The sequence below is a fragment of the Crocodylus siamensis genome, chromosome 6, assembly GCF_052110815.1.
Source record: "Crocodylus siamensis isolate JL-2025a chromosome 6, ASM5211081v1, whole genome shotgun sequence".
NCBI lineage: Eukaryota > Metazoa > Chordata > Crocodylia > Crocodylidae > Crocodylus > Crocodylus siamensis.
In genome coordinates this window covers 20276690-20304474 of record NC_143400.1, presented here as the reverse complement: position 1 = coordinate 20304474, position 27785 = coordinate 20276690, and the positions used below count along the sequence as shown (strand labels likewise).

Genomic DNA, 27785 nt, shown 5'->3' with positions numbered 1-27785 from the left:
GATGCACTTCCCGTAGCCCTTATAAGTATGAGATCTACTGCCAGCCGAAAGACTGGGCTTAGCCCACATGAAATTCTAATGGGAAGACCCATGAGGCTCCCCGCCTCGCCACCTGTTGCCTCCCACTTTTGCTATATACATTCACTTGATGATACTATTCTGGACTATTGTAAGGCACTAATGAGGTGTGTTAAGGCTTTTCATTCACAGGTACAGGCCGCTCTCCCCAGAGAACCAGGTGAGCCGTGCCAGTCCTTCCGGCCTGGAGATTGAGTCCATGTAAAAGTTCATCAACGAAAGTCATCACTGGAACCTTGCTGGAAAGGCCCATTCCAGGTACTCCTGACCACCAACACTGTCAAAGACTCCAGACATGGATCCATGCTTCGCACAGTAAGAAAACATCAGCCCCGTTAGACCCAGAGTCTCCTTCATATCCATCTTGTAATCAGCCTCCACAGACTGGTAGTGAGCCTAGCGCCTGCCAGCAGGAGAGCTCAAGGCCAGTAGTGAGCCAAGCGCCTACTGGCAAAGAGGATTTGCTGCTACAGAGCGAAGAGGATGTGCCCCAACAACACCACTATGCCCTTCGGGACAGGAAAAAGGCCTCTACCTAGTTCATGGTTCCCGAGGTGGAGTTGATTAGTTGTGATTTGGGTAGTTCTCAGTATTTCTTTTTGAGCCATCTTATATGAACTTGAATCATCAGTTATAAGAAACTCTGTAAACCAAACTACACTTCTGCACCGACAAAGAAGATCATTTCATGAAAATATGTTCCTGTCTTTAGTTAATCAAATTGGGATAGATTTAAATGTCTCTCGTTGTTGGATATGTAGTCATGTCCCTATCTATTCTACCGGAGGAATACCCATGATGCCGGTACCCTTGAATGCAACTCAGATGTTAGCCCCTCACTATTCAGATTTTCATGGAAACAAAACTTGGCAGAATGTAAGCTGCAACCGGTCTATGTATGATTAGTGTATGCCACCCCTGGAAAGTTCTGTTGGACCTGTAATGGATCTCGTCTTGCAGTAGGAGTCAGTAAGTGCGAGGTAGAATTGAAGATAAATGGTGCTTGGTTTTCTAATGGTTTCTGGATATCTAATTACTCCCCTGCAGGTCAATTTTCAGGCTATTATTCACAATGGATGATGTCCCCACACTGTAATACAGGTGGATATACTGCATTAGCTGGTCACTATTTTGTGTGTGGAGATAAGGCCTATCAAAATCTTCCCTCTGGTTGGAGAGGAACGTGCTATGTCTCCACAGCATATCCTACCTTTACTATTAAATCTCACTTACCTAAAGTAAGAATTCGCAATGTTCGCAAAATTACAGAAAATAAAAGGTTTTGGGGTATAATATTCCTGAGCTATGGCGCAGGCTTAGCTATGTCCGAGACAAAGAAAGTTGCAGCATCTCTGGAAAAGATTGCTAATGCTACTGCTGATAATTTTGATAAAATAAATACAGAAATAAAGGAAATAAGGCAAATGACATTGCAAAACAAACTTGCGTTAGATTATATACTAGCCAGCAAAGGAGGAGTCTGTGCTTTAATAGGTAAAGAATGTTGTACTTATATTCCCTATAATTCAGAAAAAATCCAGGATTTAAAGAAACATATTCGAAAAGAGGCAGCTAAACTGCATGAGTCAGATAGTTGGAATTTGAGTTCTTGCTTTAGCTCTATTTTCAGTTGCTTAGGCTCTACCATCAATATTTTGTTGATATTGTTTGTTGCTTTTATTAGAGTATGCCTAGCGTTTATGATAATACAATGTTGCTTAAGCTGTGCTGGCAAGCAAATGAGGAATAGCCCATCAACCAGAAACAAAGTATATAATTTGTATGTTAAAATAGCAGAAAGTAAAGAAAAAGAAAAACTAGAAGTGGAAAGGCTAAGAGTTATAAATATCTAACTTGTTGAAAAAAAAATGAGGGAATGTAGGAGTAAATTTAGTTGGGCTTCTGGCCCACTTGACTAGAAAAACAGACAGAGACCAGAAGTGCTGACACTGCTTCTTTCAGTTACATATTTTGAGATAAGAAATCCTTCATGTCTTAGTACCCTGTGCACAGATGTCCAATTAAATAAACTTGATTTAGTTTCCCCAAGGTCGTTTTTTTTTCTCTTTTTATCTGTCTTAAGTATAAAAATGCTTGAAAACTTAGAGAGGAGGAGGATTCCTTTGAAACAGACAAGTGGGTGATTCCCCTTGCTGAATGAAATCCTCCCTGTGATCACAGTATAGCCCTAAACAAAGAAAAGCTGGCTCTGTCAGTTCTGATTCAACCACAATGCAAAGTTTGATTTCTTCCACAACCTCAAACTGAAGGGACATTGGCACAGGTCTGAGGTGATAAGGGGGCCAAGGGGCTTGTGGAGGGTCTACAGGGATTGGGGAGAGGCTTCCCTCTTTCAGGATTTGCTGCCTCTTCTTTGAGACCTTCCAGGCTGCTTTCCTGTTCTGGGTCTTCTGTCAGACTTCCCCTGCAATCTCCAACCTCTGGGAAACATTTCTGCTGTGTCTTTCAGCTCTTGCCTTGGCTAAAGTCATAGATTCATAGAAAACAAGGGTGGGAAGGGACCTCTGGCAGTTGCATCTAGTCCAACCCCCTGCTCCAAGCAGGACTAGCCCCAACTACATCATCCCAGCCAAGGCGTTGTCTAACCAGGTCTTAAAAATCTCTAAGGATGGAGATGCCACCACCTCATTGGATAACCTGTTCCAGTGCTTCCCCACTTCATCATGAGAAAGTTTGTCCTAATATCCATCCTTAACTTCCCTTGCTGGGGCCCGAGCCCATTGCTCCCTGTTCAGTCAACTGAGAGCACTCCAGCTCCATGCTTTTTGGACCCACCCTTCAGGGAGTTGAAGGCTGCTCTTCAGTCCCCCCTCAGTCTTCTCTTCTCCATACTAAATAAGTCCAGCTCCCTCAGTCTCTCCTCATACATCATGAGCCATGTTCATTGTCCTCCACAGGACTCTCTCCAACTTGTCCACATACTTTCTGTAGTTGGGGGTGGGGAACTGGACACAGGACACAATAAGCTGGTTATGAGCCAACAGTGTGCCCTTCCCAAGCAGCATTAGTAGAAGCATTGCTAACAGGTTGAGGGAAGTAATTATTCCCCTCTAGTCTTTATTGGTGGGGCCACATCTGGAGGTGTTGGGAAGCTCCTGGCCCAAGCCGGTGCTGACAGGGAGGGACATCCCCCTGAGCTGCTGCACCATGGGGCATTTCTCTGGGGAGCTGAGCAGGACTTGGCTCCGGGAGGGCAAGAGAAATGCTGCGGCCATGACCCTGCAGGACTTGGCTGTGTATAGGGTTGACCCCAGCACAGCCATCCCAGAGTGGGATGGGAAGAGCTTCTGGCAGGAGACCAGCCTTACCCACCAGGCATCCAGGGACCCAGCCAGTACACCTGCCGAATAGGATACATCTCTGAGGAGATCCCAGTTGAGAGAAGCAGTGGTGCATGATGGAGGTGAACCAGGCTGGGGGCCATGTCAGGATATCAGCCCTCATCACAGGATGTGTGGAAAAGTTCCATACTAGTTTCTTCTTAGTCTCTTCCTTTTTGTTTTGTTTTTTTTCTTGCTATTGTCTCTCACCTCTCTGTCAGCCAGTTGCTAAGCAATCAGCTCTGCCTACATGACCTGAGCCAGGTGAGGGCGGTGTGGGCCAAGCTCTCTATTGTGTTAGCATTGACCTCATGGCATGGGGGCAGGGGCTTGACCCCTGTCACTCTAGGAGCTGACCACTACTTAGGTGACACTGTTTATTCTAAGATTATTCTTTGATATTTCGCTAAGCTGTACCCTTCCCCAAGCCTGCCCTCTGTAACCAATAAAGCTCTTCACTATACAAGTGTGGTGAACTCATTGGGAGAGGGATTGGGGGCATGCCTTCAAATTCCCTATCTTCGGCTGACTAAGGGAGGCTACTGTTTGGTGCTTCAGGCTACAGGTTCTAGCACCCTCAAGTTCTACAAGGCCTGTGTACCCCAGGGGGCACAGAACCCAAAACAGATCAGAACCTCTGGGTGGTGGCAGGGGTACCTCCAGGCTTGTGGGTGTGCTCTAGGAAGGGGGTCAGCCAGATGTGAGGCGCCCCTAGGGAGGAACTTGGGAGCTTGGTAGGTGGTCATGTGCAGTGAGGTGGGTGGCTCAGGGCAGGAGTACCCCTACTGGCCTGCCACAGGATGCATCCTGGCTCTGGGCATCGTGGGCTCAAAGTGCACCTGTCCCTGCTTCGCATGCCCCTTCCCAGATGGGCTGTGAGCCCACTGACCCCCTGGCACCCTCCAGAACCAGGTTCAGTGGCTGAGGGGAGCCCATGACAGAGGCTCAGGCCAGCTGAGGCAGCAGTGGGAGGGTATCTGCTCCCCAGGGATGCAGGGGCCACATTCTGAGATGCTGTTCACCACCTCTTCCAGCCTGCTGTCCGTACCGACTGGATCAGGGAAAGATCTCCCAGCCACTGGTCTCAGTACTGTGACCCTGCAGTGCCTGAGGATGGTTCTACCCCAGGCAGCTGGCAGTGACCTGGCTCCCAAAGGGAGCAGGAAAAGAGTCACCCAGGCCCATGGAGAGCTCAGATGCCCACAGTATCCACACCCCTGCTGCACCCCAGCTGGGCACAGGATGGAAAGTCCTGCAACGCAGAGCATGAGGACACTGGGGTTGAGGCCCCGTGCTGCATGGAGCATGAAAAGCAGCCAAAATCCAGACTGTGGCCACAGTCTGTGCACACAACACAGGCTGAAACAACGTGGCCATGACAGCAAGGGCCGTCCGGGAATCCATCTCTACCTGGTGACTGCAGAGAACGTCTGGTTTGAGTTTGCAACGAGCTGCCCCTGGGACCCCACAACCAGAAGAGGGACTCTTGGCCCAGCAAAAGGGCTCTTTGCCTGGAATGGGAGAGCTCCTGTTGCCTTGTGATACCAGTGGGTGCTGGATCCAGCCAAGGATGCTCATGTGCAGGGTGGTTTGTGCTGGGAGGTGCCCAGGGACCCTCAGGGAAGCTGGGGCACAGGTGCTCAACACTGGTTTCCGGCCTGACTGACTCCCCCAGCTCAGATCCCATCCCTGGCCTAGCCTGGCAACTGCCCTCACCATATCATGCTCTCCCTATAGCCCAGACTAAAGCCGGCAGCACTGATGTTCACCTAGCTTGGTCTCCCTCCCTCCCCAGATTCAATCACAGAGACGGGGCCTGTGGAGGTCACATCCAATCTGAGCCCTGCTGGAGGCCGGATCAGCCCCATCCAAACCAGCCTGGACAAACCCAGCAGCCAAGCTCTTCATAAGATGACCATCCAATATAGACCCCCTGCTGCCCTTCTGAACCTGTCACAGGGGAAGCTGAGGTACCAGGGCCCCCAAAGTTCAGCTGAAGTCAAAGGTTAATAGATGCTCAAGAAATCCCAGGGAGAGGCCATGCCCCTGCTACAGAGAAAGGTCAACACCCCTGTAGTCTGTACCAATGTGACCAGGGGACCCCCCCCCCCCAAGACCTTCTAGCCTCTGCCATTGGTCCTAGCAAGAGCATTGGCACAGTCCAGGAACCCTCCAATGTCTTGGCCAAAGCCAATACTTTAGGTCTCGGAGGAAGTTATAAAAAAAAGCTCCCTGATGCAAGGAGCTGAAATTCCTGCACCCTGGGGGGTCCCCCAGACACTGGGACCCAGGGGAGAAGATGAAAGACCAGACCCCAAGCAACAGCTCCCAATGGCTCTTCCCCTCCTCTCCCCAGCTGGGCCCAGCTCCCCGAGGCATACTGGGTGTTGGGCAGGAGCGGTTGGCTTTGCACTGGACCTCAGCCTTGTTTCCCCAGCCCCTCCAACATGATCCTGGGGAAGTGAAAGCATCAGGTGCAAGACATAGGAGGTGATAGCGCCTCTCTGCTCAGCATGGGTTCTGCCTCATTTGGACACTGTGAGCTGTTCAGGGCTCCATGGTTTAAAAAAGGATGGGGAAAGCTCAGGAGGGTCCAGAGGCAGGTGAGAAAGGCGATCAAAGCTATGGAAGGCAAGCTGCACAAGGAGAGGCGGAAGGAGCTGAGGACTCTCCATTACTGGAGGGTTCAAGGAGATGTTGAACAGCCACTGGTCAGGGATGATCTAGGCGTAGCTATGCCCAAGGGAGTTGGGGACTCTTCATCACTGTGGGATTCCAGAAGAGGTTAAACAACCACCAGCGGGGCTGATCTAGGCGTAATGATGCCTCTGTCTTACCACGGGGATCGGCAGGGGTCTTTGCCTAGCTCTGTAGCAGGGGCACGGCCTCTACTGACTGTAGCTATCCCTTTAAGAATCCTCCTTTTTTTTCCCACTGCCAAACAAATATTCACTGAGACAGAGGGTGTGACATGGCAGATCCCATCCCTTTAAACCGGGCAGAATTTAATAGCATCTCAATACGTCCAACTGTGGGTCAGCTACTGTGGGTGGCCATGCCTTTAAGGAGGGAGGTTGCCTTTAGTCCACAATTGAATTGCAACATCCCTTTAAAAGCAATGTCCCATTCTCCCCCACCACCCCCTTGGCTATTTTGAGCCCATTCCCTGAAATTGCCATCCAGAGGCAGCCCAAAGATCTGAGTGGTCTACCCTTACGGACATCAAATAGTCCCCTGATAATCACTGACCCTGCCGATACGGCAGCTGGGACAGAGGGGGGGCGGTTAACACAGTAATTAGAAGCTTCCACTTTAAGGTTGCTTGTTGCAATTCCTGGGTGTCAAGCCCTTTAAAAAAAAACAAACTAATTTTTGTCCACAGACAAATAATAATCCCTGCTTAAGAGCCTATTCCAGGTCCACCAGCATCCCACAATGCACCTGGAAACGCAGGAACAGTCCATAGAAAGGAGGACGGGGCAGGAGGCAGCACCCGTGGTTGGCTGCTTGGTTTCCAGTCCCATGCAGGTGTGATGGTGTGGCTGGAGCCTCCACTCAGGTCTCGTTGGCTCTTCCAGCTGGCGGAGGGAAGACCAAGTCACGTGGGTGCCATGACCAAGACACTCTATGCCTCATCTCTATGGTTTGGGGGGCCTGGAGGACTCCTAGCCAGCTCACAGCAGCATTGGAGGTCAGCCTGTGGCCCGAAGGGCTCAAAGTAGGGTGGGGGGCACTCTGGCCACATCTCTATAGTCTGTGGAGATGTGGGGGCACCCCGCCCTCAGCCCCCTACCCTGCCACAGGCAGGTGTGGGACCTGGCTTTAGGCCTCCCTGGGAAGCAAGTCAATCTTCATGTGCATATGCAAATGTATGTAAACACATTCAAATAATTCATTTGCATAACATCTCTGGCTCTCCAGAGCCCGGCTCACCTGCCCTGGCTTTGCCTGGCTCTGCGCAGCCTGGCCTACTTCGCCAAGCCCGGCCGCACTTTTTCCAGCTTCTTCCGGCGCTCCTCGGGGATCTCTGCCAGGCTGATGCCGTGGTTGCTCGCCCTGCATTGTGGGGGGGCTCCACCATCAGTGGGGGCCCCCAGACCCGCCCTCCCACTGCCCTGCACTGGGAGAGAACCCAGGCATCCAGGTTTCCACGATCTCCCCGCCCCCAGGGTGAAGGAGCTCCTCCTACCCAGGCACCAGGTCAGGGGGCGTCGGGATGGGCTTGTGGAAGCCTTCTCGCCCCACCAGCCAGTACGTATCCTCCGTGCCCTTGCCCTATGGGACAGAAAGATGGGAGGGTTGTGGGGGGCTGCGGGTCAGGAGTAAGGGGCACCAGCAGGGCTGGAGGGGGGGCAGGAGGCTGTAGGTTGGGAGTGAGGGGCATCAGCAGTGCCGGGGGGACAATGGGCTGTGGGTTGGGAGTGAGGGGCAGCATTACCTTCAGCTCAGTCTTGCCCCGAACTTCCAGCTTGAAGCCCTCATTAAGCAAGCGCAGGATCTGCACCGTGCGGAGGCTCACGTGGATCCGGTAAGCTGGAGAGCAACGGGGTAAGGGCCCCCCCCTCAAACACCTGCCCCCCAGCCCCTGCGCTCCAACCATCCCCAAGACCTGCTATCCCTCCCACAGAACCCAGGCATCTGGGCTCCCAGCTGCCTTGCCCTAACCACCCCCAGTCTCCCCCCTCCCAGATAATCCAGGCTCCCAGCCTCCCCTGCTCCAACCATCCCCAGATCCTACTCCCCTCCCTTCTCCCCCCCCGCCAGGTGTCTTACGCAGGCCAGTGGACTCCATCCTGGACGCAGTGTTGACGGTGTCCCCAAAAAGGCAGTACCGGGGCATGGTCAGCCCCACCACTCCAGCCACACAGGGCCCTGTGGGGAATGGGGCACATTCAGCTCTGAACATGAGACATCCAATGGCCTTGGCATAGTGCCAAGCACTAAGGCAAACCCCCTCCCTCCCATATCTATAGCAATCTGACCAGGGGGCAGGAAAAATCCCTTCCCAAATCTGGCCCCAAGTGAATTCACCAGACCCTCCATCCAGGACTTTGCTGCTAGCAGAATCGGCCCAGCTCAACGTGGCATAAAAGCCTTTTCTGGTGACACCTGGGGCCGTACCGGAGTGGAGGCCGATGCGGATGCGCACGGACACCTCGGGCATGTGGCGCATGCGGAAGGACCCAACGGCACTGAGGATGTCCAGGGCCATGTTGGCGATCTCGCCCGCGTGCCGGTTCCCATTGCGCTTGGGCAGCCCAGAGGCCACCATGTAGGCATCTCCAATTGTCTCCACCTGCCGCAGGGAACAGGGTCAGGGGCGGACCCACCCTCTGCCTCCTACCCCATGCCTAGAAACCCCCCATTGGGCACCTTGTAGACGTCATGGGAGCCGATGATGGCATCGAAGAGGCTGTAAAGATCGTTGAGCAGGTCAACCACCTCAATGGGCTCGCTCATGGCTGAGATGGTGGTGAAGCCCACAATGTCACTGAAGTAGAGTGTCACCTCCTCAAAGTACTCGGGCTCCACTGCCGCCCCCGTCTTCAGCGCTTCTGCCACCGACCTGCAGTCCCGGGGGTAAGTGGGGGGCTAGAACCCCCCAGTCCCAGCCCAGGGGAACCCACCCCCTTCCTCCTGATGTCTGCCCCCAACCTGCCACGCACGGAGAGGAACATGGGGTCAGGCTCCCACATCAGCCCTGAGCTGGGGGTTGCTGGATTGGAGGATTCTCTCTCTGCTACTCGGTCTTCCCCATGCCTGGCTCTGCCTTCTGTACCCCATAGTGAAGCCCAGACTGTGTCCCCCACCACGCTGGCCCAGGCCACTTACGGGGGAAGCATCTGAGTGAGGAGCTTGTCTGTCTTCTGCTTCTCGATCTCCAGCTCCTCCGTGCGCTCCCGGATGAGGTCCTCCAGGTTGGAGGAGTACTGCTCCAGCATGCGCAGCATCGAGTCGATGATGTTCGTCTTCCGTCCCTTGTTGAGGGTCTTGAACTGGGGGGGGACAAGGAGTCAGACTGGGAGCCCCACTCCTGCAAAGACCCACCTACCAACATCCCAGCATGGAGGACAGTGATTCTTCCCCTTTATTGGACGCTGGGGAGGCCACATCTGGAGTCCAGATGTGGAACAGGCTGCCCAGATAGGTGGTGGAGTCTCCATCTTTGGACCCGGCTAGACAAACCCTTGTCTGGGATGATGTAGCTGGGGCTGATCCTGTTTGGAGCAGGGTGTTGGACTAGATGTGACCTCCTGAGGTCCCTTCAACCCTCATTTTCCATTACTATTTCTCCCCAGGACATGACCATGCAGCCTGGTGCTACTGAACCCACACCACAAAGTTTCTCAATGCCCTTTTATAAACCCATGGTGCCTCCAGGCCTCAAACACCATGGCCAGGTCTGGCCCCTGCACCACGAAAAAGATCTAGGAGAGCTAGAGAAGGGCACGAGTGGCCTGAGCTATGCTCTGATGGCTGTTCTCATGTGACCCCTCCAAGAACCCTTTTTAGGACACCCAACATGGGCAGCTGCAGGTTGGGAGTGAGCGGCACCAACAGGGCTGGGGGGTGGGGTAGGGAGTGAGGGGCACCAGTAGGACTGGGGGGCACAGGGGGCTGTGGGTTGGAGTGAGGGGCACTGCCGGGGGGGGGCAGGGGGGGGGCCCACCTGGTCAAAGATCTGGTCAATTGTGGGCCGACGCTCGGGCTGCTCACTCCAGCACTGCTTCATCAGCTGGATGCACTCCATGGGCGCCTGGTCCACGGACACCGATGGGCGGCACAGCGGGGGTGGGCGCTCCACCTTCCGGATGATCTCTGCAGGCGGGGGGTGGGAGTGAGGGGTATGGTGGGGACACAGAGGGCTGTGGGTCAGGAGTGATGGGCACCATGGGGGAGGACTGTGGGTTGCGGGTTGGGAGTAAGGGGCCCCAGTGAGGAGGGTTGGGGGCTGTGGAGTGGGAGTGAGGGACACCACGGAGGGACTGTGGGTCATGAATGAAGGCACTATGGGGCGCATGCAGAAGGCACTATGGGGCGCAGGGAGCTGTGGGTCGGGAGTGAGGGGCAACATGGCAGGGGCACAGGGGGATGTGGGTTGGGAGTGGGGGACACTGCCATGTTGGGGACTGCAGGTTGGTAGTGAGGAGCACCACAGTGCTGAGGGGCTGCAGGCTGGGCGGGAGGGGCACCACAACAGTGGCGCAGGGCCCGCAGGTTGGGAGCAAGGGGTACTGTGGCGGCTGGGAGTGGGTCAGAGCTCACCCTCAGGGGGCATGTCCAGCATGCAGAAGGGGCTGGCACGGCAGATGACCTCCTGCATGATGATGGCAACACTGTAGATGTCCCCCCGAAATGTGCCACGGCGCTGGAGCCCCGGGTCCCGCAGCAGCTCCGGCGCTGTCCAGAACAGGTCTGCAGTGGATGGCAGAAGAGGGACAGCCTCAAGCCCTGGCCCTGCCCCACCCTCCTGGCCCCGCCCCTATTTGCATAGCTGGCCCCACCCCCATGCTGACCTTGGGCCCGGGCTGGCTGGCGTGGGACCTTTTGGGCCTCGAGGAGCTCGCTGTAGCCATGGTCCGTGACTTTGAGCACAAAGCGCCCGTCCACCACGCAGTTCCGCGACTTCAGGCACCCGTGGATGACCTCCCTGTGGTGCAGGTACTTCATGCCCTGCTGGGGGAGGTGGAGCATCGATCAGACCCCGCCCCCACATGCCCCACCTCCACAGACCCTCTACAATCCCCACCTTGATGAGGTCGAGGAGCAGGGAGGACTTGAACATCCAATCTAGCTTCATGTCCTCATTGTGGATCAGGTCCTCCAGGCTCCCACGAGAGCAGTGCTCCGACACCACAGCTAGCACCCCGCAGTCATGGAAGAAGCCCAGGAAGAGGTTCACATTCTCGTGGCGCAGGTCCCGGAGCTGTGCGGGGGAGGAAGGAGAGCGTCAGTGGGGCTGCAGGCTAGGAGTGAGGGGTCCCAGCAAGGCCAGGGAGGTGGGGTGGAGAATGAGGGGCACTGGCAGAGCTGGGTGGCACAGGGGGCTGCAGATCAGGAGTAAGGGGCACTGGCAGCCTAGGGGGGAAGGGGTCTGTGGGTCAGGAGTGAGGGGCAGGTTGTGAAGGGGATCCCACTGGCCTTACCTTGCAGAAGGCCATTTTGGTGGCTGGCCGGATCTCAGGGTGTGTCTCTCCGGGGAATTTCTTAAGCCAGACCCAGTCGCCCTGCGAGGCGGGGAAAGAGCAGGGGGCGCGCAGTCAGCAGGAGAGAACCCCGGTGTCCAGGCTGCCCTGCTCTCACCCACCCCACCCCACTCCCTTTCCCCCACCTGCCAATCCCACCCTTGCTCCCACCGGACAATACAGGTCCAGTTCCATGGAGGGGGGCACCCTGGGACAAGGGGAGGAGCGAGGGGAGTGGTGTTGCTGAGGGCTCCTGAGGCTGCCGGGACAGAGCGGAGGCACAATCACGGCAAGACACCGCTGGGCAGGAGGCCCCAAGGGGATCCAGGGCATGGATCATGGCTATGGATCCCAAAACGTCAGCAATCCATCCACCTGAGGGGGATCTCCACCATGGGTCTTGAGGTGACTTAAGAGTCCAATCCACAGATGTTGGCTTCGGCAAGCATTGATGTCTTCCTGTTGGCTGCAGAGGGTTTTTTGGAGGCCTCTCCAGGCTCTTGCGATGATGATGGTAGCTCACCCATAGAGAAGAGCAGGGACGGGGACTGCCTCATCGACCTGAACCTTGGCATCTTTCTGGACCACAATAAATCGAGGCACGCCAAAGCCACTTCCCACTTGGGCATTATGATGTCCTCATCCATGTTCCCTCTCTGGTGGTAGGGAAAGCACTTCACAACCACTAGGGTCTTTCCCTCCATGGTAATTTGAGGGGAGGAAGGGGTTAAATTCATGGCCCAGAAGAGGGTGATAGAGTGCTCCAGTCTTCTAAATGTGGAGAGAAAGGCCCAACATTAGGTAGTCTTCTCCAAAAATATCCTGTGCTCAAGGGCTGTCATTGGCATATCGGAAGTCAATAATGGTTGCTGTTTTGTTTCAACCAAAAATACCCCTCAACTGAAGAGCCCTGCATCTGGTCGCCATGCTACACCAACCCCAGGAGGACGGTAGTCATGATCGATGATCCACATGACCATCGAAACACAATGGCTGGGCTGATGATACAACCCTATTTGACCCATCTCTGATACACCGGGCAGGATGCTGGCAGTTGCCTGGCTGCGAAGACGCCTCGGGACCTCGCTGGACTTTTTTTGGGCTTCTGAATCTGTCTGGTCCTTTCTGCCAGCTGATGGACTTGAAGGCATTAACGAGGTCAATGAAGGCTGGATCCGGTTATGGGATGGGGAAACTCTTGGCCAGATGGTCTCTGATCTCTGTCCGGCCAGATGGGGATGTATCTTGACTTGGAGGGGATGGGGATGGGGATGGGGATGGGTTGGGGTGAGGGGCCCACCTAGAAGGAGGGAGGAAGCCAGAGCAAGTGGTGGGTAAGGAGGGAAGGGAGGCACGTGGGGGTGGGGTAGGTGCATTTCTATAGCGACCCCGGGGCACTTACCTGCCAGGAGGCCACCAGGCCGTAGTGGCTAAGTAGGAGGAGGAAGAGGGGGGCCTGGATGGTCCCGGGGTGCTTCTCCACAGCCTACGGAGGGGCAGGAAGCAGCTGTCAGAAGCACGCGGGGGAGCAGGGGGGCACTAAGGCAATGCAGAGGGTGGGGGGAGAGCTATGCTAAGGGAGGGGAGGGAGGGGCTGGCATGGCAAGGGGCAGTGGGCAGAGCTCTCCCCCACACCCCAGCGGGCAATTAGCTGGGCCAGGAGGGGGTGGGCACGGAAGTGAGGTGCCTGAAGGTGTCTCTGCCCAGTGTCCTGGAACCATGAGCCAGCTTAGCTGGGGGGACGGGGCAGGGAAGGGGGTAGGAGGCAGGGAATGGTGGGTACCTCAGAGACAGCCACGTTGGTGGTCTCAGGTGTGGCTCCCAGGCTCTTCACGCTCTTGGTGTCCGAGGCACTGCGTCCCGCCAGGCTGGTCCGGCTCTCGTCCAGCTTCTGGGGGAGGGGGGTGAGAACTGGGCCTGCATTCTTGCCTCCCTGCATCACAACCTTTTGCCCCCTTAGGATGTCACCCTGACTTATGACCTTGAAGACCAGAAGGACCACCCCCCAACCCCATGGCCTTCACCTCTGACCCCAAGGGAGCAGGTAATGTTGACTTCCCCTATCACCTTGTACTAGGATGACCCCTCTGACCTTTAACCCTGAAGGAGCAGGTGCCAGTGCCCAGACCCCTAAGGCCCACCATGACCTTTGAACTTGATGTCGCTGACCTTTGATATCAGAAGACAGGTCCAGCTGACCCCATTGTTACCATCTGCAATGGGCTGGCCCCCTTACCCCACTCCCTGACCTCTAACCTTCCCCTAGCCCTACCACCTGGCCTCACCTTCTTGCTGCTCTGGGTACTGATGAAAGTTAGGTCCTCCATGGTCAGGACAATTTTGTTGGGGCCCTTCATCAGCTGGGCATGCTGGATCCGGCGCCTGGACGGACACAGTGGGGAGATACCCCATCCCCAAGACACTGGGTTTAAGACAGGGGCAGTACACTGGGGCCACACCTTGGGCTCCCCCATTGTACATATGATGCCTGCACGCTCCCCAACCAGCTCCATCTGAGGGTCGGTTAATTGGGGGACCATCCCCTAAGGTCAGTTAACTGGGGGTGGTTAGCCAGGACTCAACATGGCCACTGACAAAGGCTCTAACCACAGCAGGGTGGAAGAGCACCCAACATGGCTGCTAGCCAGGACTCAATATGGCCACCAGCACAGGCCCTGACCACAGCAGGGCAGGATAGGATCCAACATGGCCACTAGCCAGGACTCAACATGGTGGCAGACACAGGTGCCAACTGCAGCAGGGTGAAAGAGGATCCAACATGGCTACTAGCTAGGACCCAGCATGGCCACCGGCAGAGCCCCGATCACAAAAAGCTAGACAGGATCCAATGTGGATCCAATGTGGATCCAGTAGGGTGGGAGAGGATCCAATATGGCTGCTAGCCAGGACCCACCATGGCTGCTAGCTAGGACCCAAAATGGCTACCAGCACAGCCCCTGACCACAACAAGGCAAGACAGGATCTAATGTGACTCAACACGGCCGCCGGGAAAGCCCCTGACTACAAAGGACAGGAGGGGACTCAACGTGGCAGCCACTGGGCCCACCCAGGGACGCCGGGTGCTCACCGGATGTAGTAGGCAATGGTGGCTCCTGCCAGGATCAGGGCACACACCAGGATGAACATGAGCAGCACAAAAGTGGGGTCCACACCTGCCAGTAAAGCAGATGAGGGCACTGGGGGGCGGGTGCAAGGCAGGGAGGAGGAGACATGCTACCCCCGCAGGACAAGGCTAGATCCTACCCATGAGCTCCAGCCAGCAGGGACTCCCTTAGGATGTGGGCGGCACAGGGTGTCTATGGCACACAGATGCCAGGACTCTGGAGCCAGCCCACACGGGGGAGAGTGCCAAGAACCAAAATAGCATCAATGGCATCACAGCACTGAAATGGCTGCCTGTACCATCACCACCCCAGGCTAGAAAGTGCTGGGAGCCAATATGGCCTCCAAGAGAGCCCTTTGCCAGGAAGAGAAGAGAGAGGGCCACACTCACCCCCGGAGCAGAGGGCGCTGGCATTGAACCAGCAGCCAGGGTCGGTGCCAGGCCCAACACCACGGGGCCAGTGGATGGGGTGGCCCAAGTAGCGCAGGCCAGGGCCACTCAGGTCCAGGCGGAAGGTGGGCCAGAGGTGGGCGCCGCGGGGCTCCGAGTCCAGGACCACGTAGGCCATGTGCGCCGCCCCATCCTCACCGGCCGCCACTGCTTGGCAGAAGCCATCCAGCTGGAAGGCACGGGCGTGGGCCACCACGCTGGCCCCCATCACCCAGCGCCCGGCCCGGCGCGCCTGCTCCACCGCCATGGCCAGGAAGTAGATGGAGTTGTAGATGGTGCCAAAGAGCGGGTGCACCTGGGGGGGAGGCGAGGGTCAGAGGGAGGCAGCTTTCCCTCCCATCAGCTCGTTGAACCAGCTGAATCCCTCCTGGCGTCCCATTAGATGAGGGGTCTCCCTCCCAACTCCCCAGTGGATGATTCATCTCCCTCCCAGCTCCCCATTGGACAATCCCTCTCACTCCCCTCTCCCCACTGCATGATCCATCTCTCTTTCATCTCCCCATTGGCCCATCCATCTCCTCCTGTCCACATCAGCCCATCCACCTCCCTCCCATCCAACCATCTATCTCCACCCATCTCCCCATCAGCCCATCCATCTGCCTCCCATTGGCCCATGGGGCTCCCTTCACCCCCCACCCCCACCTTCCGGCCAGCCCATTGGCTGGTTCCATCCCCATCCTATCCCCCAAGCAGCCCACCTCGTCAGGGTCGATGTGGGTGGGCACCTCGTAGCCACGCTGGGCATCACGGAAGGCCTCATGGAAGGAGCGCTCCGGGCAGTCGATGGTGATGGTGAGGACGGCGTCGTAGGCGCGTCGCAGCTTGGAGCTGTTGGTCAGTGCAGCAAAGGGGCCAGCGCGGTAGGGCAGGCTGTAGGCCAGCGTGTCATAGGGCACAAAGACCACGCCCCCATCTGCCAGCCCCAGGTCAGCCGCTGCCTCCAGCAGGAGCTGCTGGTCCTGCCCGCCTAGCAGCACTGAGTGCATGCACATCACCACCACTGTGGGGGGGAGAAGGGGGGAGACAGTGTCGAGGCCCAGGGGGCAATATGAACTGCATCCACCCCCTCCTACCACCCCCTGCACCCAGATGTCCAGACTCCTCTCCCAATGAGAACCCCCGCGTTCACCCCCCCATACACACACACCTACCTCGGACCTTGTCGGCCGCCTGCACCTGGCGCAGGGCGGCGCGGGCGCCCTCGGCATGGGGCTCCATGGCAGCCACGACGCCCACAGGCAGCCCCCGGGCCCGGAGTGCATCGGCTAGGCCGCGCCCAGCCTCATGCCACAGGTCCTGCTGGGAGCAGACCACGGCCACATGGGCCCAGCGGAAGAAGTGCAGGACGGTGTAGATCACAGCGGGTGCTGGCGGCAGGGGCCGGGCCACGGGGCCACGCAGCCATGGCTCACCCCGCAGGCAGCCCCAGGAGAAGAGGGGCTTGTTCCAGGCGGCAGCCAGCAGCCCCGCCGCGCCACAGGCTGCCGGGTTCAGCGGGCCCACAAAGCCCGAGGCACGGCCCTCAGCCCGCACCAGCCCAGCCACGGCCTGCGCCGTGTGGCAGGCCTCGTCTAGCACCACATAGTCGAACCAGAAGCCCCGGTTGACAGCCGGGTCCTTGTTGAGCCGGGTCACAGCCAGCTTGGCTGCCAGCTCAGGCAGGGCCCGGGTCAGCAGGGGGTCGCAGCTCCACGGGCCCACCACGCCCACCTTGAAGGTGGCCCCGTGGCCCAGGGGTAGCAGAAGGAGCAGCAGCAGGAGGCCAGGCCACCACAGTGGGGTCAGGAGGCCACAGCGGCCTGGGGGCAAAGGGCTTAGGGCAGCCATCTTGTTGCCGAGGGCAGCCATATTATTGCCAAAGGTCACCCTCATGTTGCCAGGGGCAGCCATCTTGCCACCAAGAGCAGCCATCTTGTAGCCAAAGGTCACCCTCTTGTTGCCAGGATCAGCCATCTTGCCACAAAAGGTCACCCTCTTGTTACCAGAGGCAACCATCTTGGTATCAAAGACAAACATCTTGTTGAAGGGCCCCCTCTTGTTGCCAGGGGCAACCACCTTGCTGCCAGTGGTGGGTATGTGGCCACAAAAGGTCACCCCCTTGCTACCAGAGATAGCCATTTTGCTATCAGGGGAGGCCATCTTGTTGCCAAGGGTCACCCTCTTGTGGCCAGGGGCAGCCATGTTGCCATCAAGAGCAGCCATCTCGCTGTCAGTGGTGGCCATCTCGTTGCCAAGGGTCATCCTCTTGCTACCAAAGGCAGCCATCTTGCTGCCAATGGTGGCCACTTGGTTGCCATGGATCACCCTCTTGTTGCCAAAGATCTTGCTGTCAAGGGCAGCCATCTTGCAACTGGGAGCAGACAGCCGGGGCTCTGTGTACTTCCTCAGGAGGTGGCAGGCGACTCAGGTCTGAGCAGTGCCACCAGCGTGGCGGGAAGGCACTGGGGGGGGTGGTCACCATGGGGTGCTGCTCCTGCAGGGGAGAGAGGTGAGGGGTCAGGACACCTGGGCTCCAGGTGGGACCCAGGAGTCCCTAGATCTGTCCCCAGCCCAAGACTGAGAGGGAGGGGCCTTCCACCACCTTGGAGACATCTCACTGCTACGGGTGGCCATTTGTTGCTGAGGGCAGACATCTTGCTGCCAATGGCATCCCCATGGTAAGCAGCAGCGTTGCCTGATATTGCCAAGGGCAGCCACTTGGCTGCCAGCAACATCCCCATGGCAACCAGCCATGTTGCTAAGGGCGGCCAATTGCAAGACCACTGGGAAGGTGGCTCCACCCCCTATATCCCAGAACCAACCCTTCCCACCATGACATATCCTCCCCCCACCCCTGCATGTTGCCACAGTGATACAAGGTCCCCCACAGGCCAGAGCCCAGCAGCTGTGGCCTCAATCCCATGCAATCCCATCATGCCTTTCAAAACTGAGCCTCCATAAACCAGGTTTCTCTCCTGCCCTAATCCCCAGATGAGATAATCTGGGATTAACCCCTTGCTCGAGGCACCCTGGCACCACTGGGGTTGGCGATGGGAGGGCGGCAGCACACATTGGAGGGAGCACACCCAGCACTTCCTGTCCCAAACTCATGCACGAGTCTTTGGGGGACCGCAGCGAAACCAGCCCTGCCCCACCCCACCCCAGAGGTAGCCGCAGCTCAGAGCATTAAAGGGGCAGGGGTATTTCAGTGCCACCCCCTGCTCCCCATCCAATGCACCAGGTCACCCAGGCATCCAGGTCACCGTGGCAGTGGCTTGCCCTGTGCCCCCCACTGCCTTTAAGCTTTCACAGTGTTTCTAAGGAAGGACCCCACTGCCCTTGAGCTTGGGGGCCCAGAATCAGGGACCCGCAGAGCTGGGAGCTCCCTAGGGGGCTACCTCCACGCAGCCAGGCCAAGACCCCAAGGGGAAGCCCTGTCCATGCTACACATACCCTTCTCCACCCAAACCCTCCCTCCCGCTACATCCCTCCACCCCCCTATCCACAGCCTCCCACGCAGTCATGTGCCACCCGCCTGTCTGACCCTCTGCCCCCATGGCACTCTGCCTGTCCACCCACTCTTCCACCCAACTGCCTGCCCATCAATCCATTCATCTGCTCCTCCATCCACTTACTCACCCAGCCATCCACCCACCCACCTGTGCCTCATCCATCCTCCTCCAATGGCTCTTTGTGCATCCACCTATACCCGCACCCATTCACCCCTCCATCCACACTCCCACCGAATAGCTCTCTGTGCATCCACCCATCCATGTCTCCTAGGCTTTGGACCCTTACCAGCCCCACAGCTCCTTCAAGCAAGGCCCTGCCCCTGCCAGGACTGAAACCACCAGGGCAGGAAACCCACCCCTCCCATGTGCTGCCCCATACCCCATTCTCCACCACTGCCCAGAGCTGCTCAGCAACCAGCACAACTGTGAGCCCAGCTTATCCCCGGGCCCTGGGGAGCAGGCTGCAGTGAGGCCTACCCTAGGATGCCTACTTCTCGGCCTCTTCCCTGCCTGCAGACTCCCAGCTCCCCTGCTCTCCTCCTGCAGCAAGGAAGGAACCCATGCATCCGTCCAGGACTCCTGGCCCCCCACAAAGCAGGGAGAGCCCAGGAATCCCAACCCCTTCCCTCCCCTCTACAGGCACCCCCTGGCCCGCTCTCACCTGGCTCCATGACCTGGCATGGGGGTCCCGTCCTCTGATGCTCCCCGTGGAGGTGGGAGGGAAGGGTCCCAGTGGAGGAGGGCTGGCAGTAGGGGGTTGGCTCCAGGGGCAGGGCTGAGGGGGTCCCTGGGAAAGGGTTGGGGGGGTCCTGAGGCCCAGGCCCACAGTGCAGCAGCATGCAGTAGGGCTGGAGCTGGGGCTCTGTGGCCCGGTAACACCCTAATCCAGGCTGTGCTGCTGTGCGTTGATCCGCTTAGTAGGGCTGGGGGGAGGGGGGGGGAAGGGGTGGAGTGTGGATGCATGTGAGCCACTTTGTGCATGCAACTGTAACAATACAGGTGTGTGTATATATATGGGTGTTACTGTGCATATGAGATCAGGTGGATGCGTATGAACATGCCTGTATGCACACAATTATGTGTACATGCAATTGTATGAGTTAACGTGACTACGCTCGACTACATGTACAATTACATGGCTAGCATTTGTGACTACATACATGTGTGACTATACAATGACACAGGTTGGCATACGTGACGATGTGTATATGGGACTGCACATGCGCTTACACATGCTAGAGTATGTCTACAAGCATGACTGATTTCATGTGTTAGCGTGACTAAATATGTGCGATTGTGACTAATTATACAAGCAAGCGTGACTGAATGTGTGTGTGTGACTGGAGTCGATTGCATGTGCTAGTTTGTATGTGAATGAATGTGTAGGTGTGACAATATGTATACACAATAACGTGTTAGCGTGCGTGTGGCTGAATGGGTGTGTGGTTAAGAGATTACAAGTGCTAGTTGCATGCAGGACTGAGTGCATGTACATGATTACATGGGCCAGTGTGTGCATGACTGAATGTGTATGCATGTGACACTGAGCGTGTGACTGTGCACATGTGAAGAAGTATAGGCAGTTACAATATGCTAGCACACGTGACTATCACTGTGCATGTGATGATATTACACATGCTGGTGTACGTGTGACTGAGTGCATACATGTGATTATATGTGCTAGAGCATGCGTGACTGTGTGACAGAGCACATGCACACCATTACACATTCTAGCATGTATGACTGAATGCATACGTGACAGAGCATATGCAATTATGTGTGCTAGTGTGTGTGACTAAATGCATATGCGCAACTGAGTGTGCATATGCCAACACACATGACTGAATATGCATGACAGCACATGCACACAATTACATGCACTAGCTCATGCGTGACATGCATCAGAGCATGTGTGACTACACGGACGTGCATGCAACTGCATATGTGCAAATGTGAGCGTGACAGGAGGGTGCCTTCGTAAGTGTGTATGGGAGATAAGGTGGCATGGGGGGGATGCATGCCAGGGGCAGAGCCTGGGGACAGTGGGCAGGGCCTGGGGCCAAAAGTGGGCAACAAGCGTCAGGACCAGGCCGGCTACAAACACCCAAAACCACTTTATTTCAACCATTAACAAGGGAAGAGGTCGAACCGTTAACAAAGTGGGTTGTCAAACCTGCAACAAGGGGGTGGGGCCAACCCACCCGGCCCCACCCCCATGCGGCGAACATCTTGCTGCGGCCACGCCAGGAGTTCAATCATGCAGTTCAATCAGCTCATCGCCATGCGCTGGCCCCTGCCTTGGCGCTGCGGGCACCTGGTGGGGCATGGGGGGCTGGCTTTCTGCCCACCTTCCCAAATGCCTGGGTCCGCTCGAGACGACGGGCTGGAGCCACCTGGGGGGAGAGCGGCCGTGAGCAGCCGGACAGCGCGTCCCACCATGTGTGTCCTCTGCCCACCACCCCACAACAGCACTGCTATCCCACACTACCCTGGGGCACCCCCTCCCCCACAGCACTGCTATCCCACAATGTTCGTGGGCACCTTGACCCCCACAGCACAATGCCCTGATGCACTCACTCCCCCCACAGCACCCTGGGGCACCCCTGCCCCCATAGCACTGCTATCCTACAATACCGTGGGTCATACCCCCTTCACAGCACTAGTATCCCACAATGCCCATGGGCACCCCCACCCCCAACAGCACCGCTATCCCATGATACCCTAGAAGACCCCAGTGGCCCCCCCGACACAACAGTACCAGTATCCCACAATGGCCCAAGCCACTCACCTCCTTCCGCAGGGGCTCTCCCAGCCGGGGGTCCACAGCCCTGCGGGTACCTGGGTGGGCCTGGCTCCCCTCTGCCTTCACCTCCAGCCTGGAACGGGCAGAGGCGAAAGGGGGATCACATTGAAAAGAACCCAGACGTCTGGGCTCCCAGACCCCACCAAAGCTGGGCATGGACTCCCCCCCGCCAAGGGGGGCTGAACCCAGGCGGGTGACTGATGCAGTACTTACTGGGGTGGATGGGCAGGCTCTGGGGAGATGTACAACGCCGGGCGCGGTGCAGGGCGCAGCTGCAGCAACTCGGCCAGCTCCTGTGGGGACGGCGCAGTGCCGTCACCTGCTACCAAGAAGGTAAGGGGGAACGGGTAAGCCGGGGCCGGGGGGGGCCGTGGCACGCCCTGCTGGCACTGGGGGAGGGGGCACAGTGGCAACTCACCAGGACCCCGTGGCCCAGCGTCAGCCTGGAGGACAGGCACCTTGGTCTTGCGGACTGCTGGGGGTGGTGCCAGGGGGGCCCTCGGGTGGCCCTCGAAAGGACCTGGGGGGCACATGGTGAGCGGAGGGGCCACCAAGACCCCTGGGGCACTGCAGGGCCCCCCCATGGGCGTCCTCTTACAAGGCCAGGCAGGAGCAGGAGGCTGAAGGCCACCCTCGGGCCCCTCAGCCAGGGGAGCCGCCGAGGACCAGCCCAGTAGCTAAGAGAAGGGGGGTGGGGGGTGAGAGGGTACACCACACATACAATCCCTAATGGCCTGGCATACGTGCAAATGGTCCCTCAGGGGCCCCGCATACAGAGCACCCAATGCCCCCCAACAACCCCTCCACTCTACCCACCACAGAATGCCTTTAATGCACATGCACCATTACATGTGCAAGTACATGTGATAGAGAATGTGCGTGAGATGGTGAATGGATGTGTGACCTTGTATGTACGATTATACGTGCTAGGGCATGTGTGGCTGTAAATAAGACTGTGCACATGCACAACTACATGTGGTAGCCCATGTGACTGCACGTGGGTGCACCTGTATACATGATTACATATCCTAGTATGTGACTGAATACGTGTGCTACTGTGTGGGTATGCAGTGATGTGCTAATGCATGTGAATCTATAGGTGTACACGGTTATGTGACAGTGTGACTGAATATAAATGCATAGTTATATGCTACTGCGTGTACCTGTACACAATTACAAGTGCTAGTGCATGTGACAACACGTGCGCCTGTGCAGACATAATTATATGTGCTAGTGCATGACAATGTACACGTCCGCAATTACATGCTACTGGGTGTGTAACTGTATGTCTATACAATTATATACAACAGTGAACGTGCGTGTATACTATTATATGTACTGTGCTTGACAACGTGCACCCGTACACACTTGTGTTACTGCATGACTGAATCTGCGAGCCTGTACGCAAATTACATGCAACTGAATGTGCGTATATAGTTACATAAGACAGTATGTGACTGAATTTGCGTGTACACAATTATACATGCTACTGTGACCATACACATGTACACTATTACATATGCTAGTGCAAGACTACAAATGTGCATGTGTGACTGTGTGCGATTACATGTCCTACTGCATGTGCAACAATGCTTACGTGTGACTGAGTGCGTGTATGCAATTACACATGCTAACACGTGACAAATGTGTGACTGAGTGTGCACACATGTGCTAGTGCACCCATGCCTGTCAACACATACTGATGACTGAGTATGCACATGTGCTTCTGACAACATACATATGACCATACATAAATTGCATGTGCCAGCGCAGGCAACTATCTGCGCATGAAAGCAATGACGTGCTCTGCCGGTGAACGTGCCTGTGATGATGCGATGATGCACACTAGTAGGGGAGGCATCCCTAAAGCCTCCTTGACCTAAGCTGTCTCCATACATGCGGTGCCTAAACCCCCTTGCACATGGTCCCCAACACCCCCCCATCTCACCAGGGCCAGGTAGCGCTGCAGATCGGGGTCCCGCCCCCTCTCTGGGCTGCTTGGGGCAGGTGAGTTGCCCCTGCTGCCTCTCCCCTTGTTCTTGGGGAACAGTTGCTCCATCAGGCCTGGGGGAGCAAAGGGAAGGATCAAAGAGCACTGGCCTGTGCCACAGCCTGGCTTAGACCCACTGCTGAATGCAGCCACAAAGACCCGCCCCCTGACCCCAACCCCCTGCTGACCTGGGCTGGTGCAGGGGCTGGGGGGCCCAGGCTCTGAGGGGCGGAGGGCGGAGGCCTGTGGAGCAGAAAGGAGGCTGGGGGAGGCTACCCGGGCCCCTGCGTCTTCTCCCTGGAAAGGAAACGGGATGTTCCTGGATGCCTGGGTTCTCTCCCCGCTCTGGGAGGGGCGGGGGAGGGATGAGAGAGGGGTGGGGGACAGGACACTTGGGCTCTACCGCCCCCCTCCCCCTGTAAACAAGTCAGAACTGAGGTGTTAAAGCAGCAAGTGCTGGGAGCCTGGACGCCTGGGTCCTTTCCAGCCCTAAGATATGGATGGGGTCTCCAAATCTAGCGCGCGAGCAACTAGATGCCTGGGTCCCCCTGGGGCAGTGGGGAGGACGGCCCAACTCACAGAGGTGGCAGAGATGTCGCTGGAGCCCAACAGGAGTTGCAGGGCCTCGTGCCAATGCGCCTCCATGAGCGCCCGCAGGCGTGTCACTGTGTCGGCCCGCTGGGCTTCTAGCCGCCAGTGCCCAGCCCGCAGCTCCCGTGTCAGTGCCTCCTGCTGTGCCAGCCTAGGAGGACACACAGGGCACAGGGCGTATTAACGCAGGCCCAAGAACAAGCAGGGACTCCCCCATCCGTGGACTACCCAGGGATGCTGCAACTTGCTGAACTGCATCTCCTTCCAGATCTGACCTGTCCTCGTAGTCCTGGGTCTGGCGCCGAGCCCGCTCCTCGCGCTCAGCCAGCTCGGCCCGGCTCTGGGCCAGCTGCGCGGCCAGCTCCCGCTCGTGCTGTGCGCTCAGCTCTAGCAGCTGCTTTCTGGGGGGGCGACACGTGTGGGGACGAGACCTTGCAGCTCCTGCAACACCAGCTCCATGAGGTGTCCCATCCTCCTGGCCACATGAAGCTGAGAGACCCAGGTGCCTCGAGGGGCACGGGGTGGTGGGGGGCAGTGACGGGGTCTCCTCACCGATGGCCCTCACGGGCAGCTCCCAGCTGGCGGAGGGCATCCTCGTTGGCCCGGCCCAGACGCTCTGTCACCTCCTGCTCCAGCACTGCCCGGAGCTCGGCCTCACGCTGTGCCCTCTGCGCCGCCCCCCGTGCCTGCCACAGACACACGCTGGACAGTTGGACCCTGGAGAACCCAGACATCTGGGCTGCCCCACAACTCCCCAGGGCTGCCCCCTCACCTGCAGCAGGCTCATCTCTAGCTGTGCCGTGTCACGCTCAGCCCGGGTCGCATCGAGCTCCATGCCCAGGCGCTGGGCCTTGGCCTGGGCTTCCGCCAGCTCTGCCTGGGCCTGGGCTGCCCGCTGCTCCGCTGCCTGGGGACAGGGTCATGGAGCACTGCCAGCCCCCTCCCCATCTTCCCGAGCCCAGAGAACCCAGGGGTCCAGGCCCCTAGCTCCCCTGTAGGCTGGGAGCCACGGGGCTGCTGGGATGAGGTGCTGTTAGAGGGGGGCCGTGCAGCAGGCTGGGGGGCCTCCGAGGAGGTGGGTGGGACCGAGAGTCTGGTGGTCTCACCTCCAAGTGCTGGCGCTGGGCGGCACCCTCCTGCTCCAGGCCACGGCACCGCTGTTCCAGCTGTCGCTCACGCTCCTCCCCACAGCGCCGCTGCTCCTCCAGTCTGGCCAGCTGGCCCCGCCCCTGCTCCAGCTCCGCCTCTAGGCCCCGCCCTCGCTCCCGCTCCGCCTCCAGGCTCTGCCCCTGTGCTGCTGCTGCCTCCTCCTGCAGTAGGGGGACCCCAAGGCATGCTGGGAAATAAGATCCTAGCCATCATTGGGGCAGGACTTAGAGAGTGGGGTGCATAGGTGGTGGGCTGCACAGGTGGTGAGGCTTACTATCTCCTACCAGGGCAGCCTTTTCCTGACGTAGCCCCGTGGCTTCCTCCCGTGCCCGCTCCAGCGCTGCCTGCGCCCGCTCCAGCTGCCCAGCCAGCTCCGATGCTCGCTGTAGGGAGGTGGTGTTTAGGGTGGTGGCAAGGCCTGCTGCCCCACCCCCAACCACATGCTTTCTCCTGACTCCACACCCTCCATGTGTCCTGGCTCTGCCGCCACCTGGGTCTCTGCATCCAGGGCCAGGGCGCTGGCCTCAGTTGTGGCCTGCAGGCGTCGCAGCCCTGCACTGCGCTCCGCATCCTGGTGCCGCCAGCCCTCCACCACCTGTGCCAGCGTCTGGGGAGGGAAGGGACATGGTGCCACTGCCACATGCCCCCACCGTGGACCACTCTGTGTCGTCTCCCCCGAGACCCTCCTCCTGAGAACTCAGGTGTTGAAGCTGCACCCTCAAGAGAACCCAGGGATCTGGGGCCCCTAGAAATGCCCCTCAAGGGTCACTCTGAAGGTTATGACCCCCCCTCATCACATCCCATTCAGTCTGAGACCGCCTCCCCCAGTCACAGGAAGGGCTATGCCCCCTGCCAAGATCACACCCCATACAGGCTAAGAACCCCCCAACCTTCCCATGTCACTCTCCCAGGGTTACCCCAAGGGCTTCCCCCATCCCCAAGCCCTTCTCCCCTCTTCCCACGTCACCTTGTCCAGCTGTTCGATCATCGAGTCCTTCCTCTGGTCAGCGGCCACGGCCATGGCCAGCTGCTGCTGCAGAGCCAACATCTGGGCCTGCAGGACCTGGATCTGGCGCTCACAGTGCTGGAGAGGAAGGGACAATGCTGGGGGGACCAAAAGACTTCCTCTCCTCCCCCTTGGCCCGCAGCAGTATGAGCTGCAAGACACGTGCCTGGCGAGAAAGGTGCGTGGAGGGGTCCCAGGCATCTGGGGGTTCTGGCCCCACGCCCCAAGGCTCCCAGAGCTGGAAAGAACCCAGGCGCCGGCTGCCCCTCACCCTACGGCGGGCACGCTCCTGCTCAAGAGACTGGCGGGGGGGCTCCGGCTGTGCCAGGGTCCGGGGGGAACCGAGGCACAGGCTGCTGTAGCGGGGGAATAGCTCCTCCAGGCCGGTGGCTGAGCCAGGTGGGGATGCATCCTGCAGGGGCCGGGCACTGAGGGGGGCCAGAGTTGGAGGCAACGGTTAGCAGGTACCCTGCTTCCCCAGTATCCCAGGGCTCCCCCCACCCCACTATGCGGTGGGGTGTGCAACGGGGATCTAAAATGCGGTTGGCTCTGGAGTGGGACGTCAGGGCTGAGTGTAATGGGGACCTGAAATGTGATTGGCTCTGGGGGGTGTAACAGGGACCTGAAATGCACCTGGCTCTCCAGTGGGCTATCTACACGTGAGCGTAACAGCGATCTGAGATGTGGCAGATACTGGGGTAGGATATTTATGGCTCAGCATAACAGGTACCCGAAATGCAGCTGGCTCTGGGCATCAGGGCTGGGTGTAATGGGGCCCTGAGCTGTGGCTGGCTCTGGGATGAGGTCAGAGCTGGGTGTAAAGGGGCCCTGAGATGCAGCTGGCTCTGGGGAGGGGCGTGATGGGCCCTCACACTGCAGCTGACTCTGGGCCGTGCTCACCCCAGCAGCGCTGCAGTGCTGTCGCTGTCCAACGAGTCGTCATCCTCGAAGCCGTGTTCGCCCAGTGCCCCCCCTGCGGCAGGATGGGGGTTAGAGATGGGGAGGCGGACCGGACACCAGCTCTCGGTGCCCCCCTGCGCCGCACTCACCACCCGGGTCCGGCAGCAGGCTGCGCAGACGGCGCCGCACACCCTCCATCTCCTCCGCGTGGCAGGAGCCCCCAGGGGTGCCCTGGGGGCAGAGAGGTCTTGACCCCTGAGAGACCCCCGGCCCCTCGGCCCCGCCCCCCCTCACCTGGGGGCGGGTGCTGCCCCCCAGGCTGGCGCTCAGAGACCGGCCCAGCTCCTCCGCCAGGGCAGCGAGGTCAGGGTCGGGGTCAAGGGTCAGGGGTCGCGGACTGTGGGTCGGTGTTGACTCCATCTCGCCCACCGGGCCGCGGTCGCACAGGGGGTGCCCGGCCTTGGCCGCGGGGAGCGGGGAGCTCAGCCCCACATGGCCCCGTCCATCGGCCCCGCCCCGCCCCGCAACGGCCGCCGGCCCCGGCCCCGGCCCCGCCCCCGCCCGGGCACGACGCCGCCGCTGCCATCTTGGGGCGGGGCCGGACCTGGACGTAGCAGAGGGAGCGGAAGGGGCGGGGCCAAAACCCGGAAGTAGCGGTGGGAGCAGAAGGGTGGGG

At 58.3% G+C, this 27785-nt stretch overlaps 2 protein-coding genes across 5 annotated transcripts; both read right to left on the bottom strand.

The window, feature by feature from the left end:
- Positions 1 to 274: 274 nt before the first annotated feature.
- On the bottom strand, positions 275 to 19460 carry GUCY2D (guanylate cyclase 2D, retinal). Of its 4 annotated transcripts, XM_090052318.1 has the most exons (22): positions 19332 to 19448; positions 19148 to 19210; positions 16331 to 17652; positions 15878 to 16179; positions 15120 to 15474; positions 14694 to 14778; positions 13891 to 13987; positions 13389 to 13496; positions 13008 to 13091; positions 11567 to 11647; positions 11170 to 11346; positions 10937 to 11096; positions 10686 to 10835; positions 10090 to 10238; positions 9252 to 9415; positions 8793 to 8985; positions 8541 to 8715; positions 8193 to 8291; positions 7858 to 7952; positions 7609 to 7694; positions 7353 to 7475; positions 275 to 6997 (listed from the first exon to the last, which is right to left on the bottom strand). In XM_090052318.1, exons 3-21 carry the CDS (start codon positions 17520 to 17522, stop codon positions 7388 to 7390), a joined length of 3840 nt encoding a protein of 1279 aa, XP_089908444.1. In that variant the 5' UTR covers positions 17523 to 17652; positions 19148 to 19210; positions 19332 to 19448; the 3' UTR covers positions 275 to 6997; positions 7353 to 7387. The 4 variants fall into 4 exon arrangements, with proteins under 4 accessions (XP_089908444.1, XP_089908442.1, XP_089908446.1 ...); XM_090052316.1 differs by lacking the exon at positions 19148 to 19210 and having other exon boundaries at positions 19332 to 19460; XM_090052320.1 differs by lacking the exon at positions 19148 to 19210 and having other exon boundaries at positions 10937 to 11093; positions 19332 to 19460.
- A 1406-nt stretch (positions 19461 to 20866) lies between these two features.
- On the bottom strand, positions 20867 to 27775 carry CNTROB (centrobin, centriole duplication and spindle assembly protein). Its single transcript, XM_090052380.1, has 17 exons — positions 27259 to 27775; positions 27110 to 27182; positions 26376 to 26637; positions 26171 to 26287; positions 25666 to 25810; positions 25488 to 25586; positions 25161 to 25390; positions 24827 to 24961; positions 24607 to 24740; positions 24330 to 24455; positions 24043 to 24205; positions 23652 to 23760; positions 23422 to 23537; positions 21892 to 22150; positions 21687 to 21795; positions 21459 to 21546; positions 20867 to 21063 (listed from the first exon to the last, which is right to left on the bottom strand). The coding sequence occupies exons 1-17, from the start codon at positions 27527 to 27529 to the stop codon at positions 20944 to 20946; spliced, it is 2556 nt and encodes an 851-aa protein (XP_089908506.1). The 5' UTR covers positions 27530 to 27775; the 3' UTR covers positions 20867 to 20943.
- Positions 27776 to 27785: the final 10 nt, after the last annotated feature.

Coding starts and splice junctions, on each gene's coding strand:
- GUCY2D (XM_090052316.1), bottom strand. CDS start 17,522: ATGGCTGCCCTTGACAGCAAGATCTTTGGCAACAAGAGGGTGATCCAT. Junction 14,779..15,119: donor CAGCGCCCTCTGCTCCGGGG/GTGAGTGTGGCC, acceptor CTTTACTGGCAG/GTGTGGACCCCACTTTTGTG. Junction 10,836..10,936: donor CCAGCCAGCCCGGGCCCAAG/GTCAGCATGGGG, acceptor CATCCACTGCAG/ACCTGTTCTGGACAGCGCCG.
- CNTROB (XM_090052380.1), bottom strand. CDS start 27,529: ATGGAGTCAACACCGACCCACAGTCCGCGACCCCTGACCCTTGACCCC. Junction 26,288..26,375: donor CCACGCACCTTTCTCGCCAG/GCACGTGTCTTG, acceptor CTTCCTCTCCAG/CACTGTGAGCGCCAGATCCA. Junction 25,811..26,170: donor TGATCGAACAGCTGGACAAG/GTGACGTGGGAA, acceptor TTCCCTCCCCAG/ACGCTGGCACAGGTGGTGGA.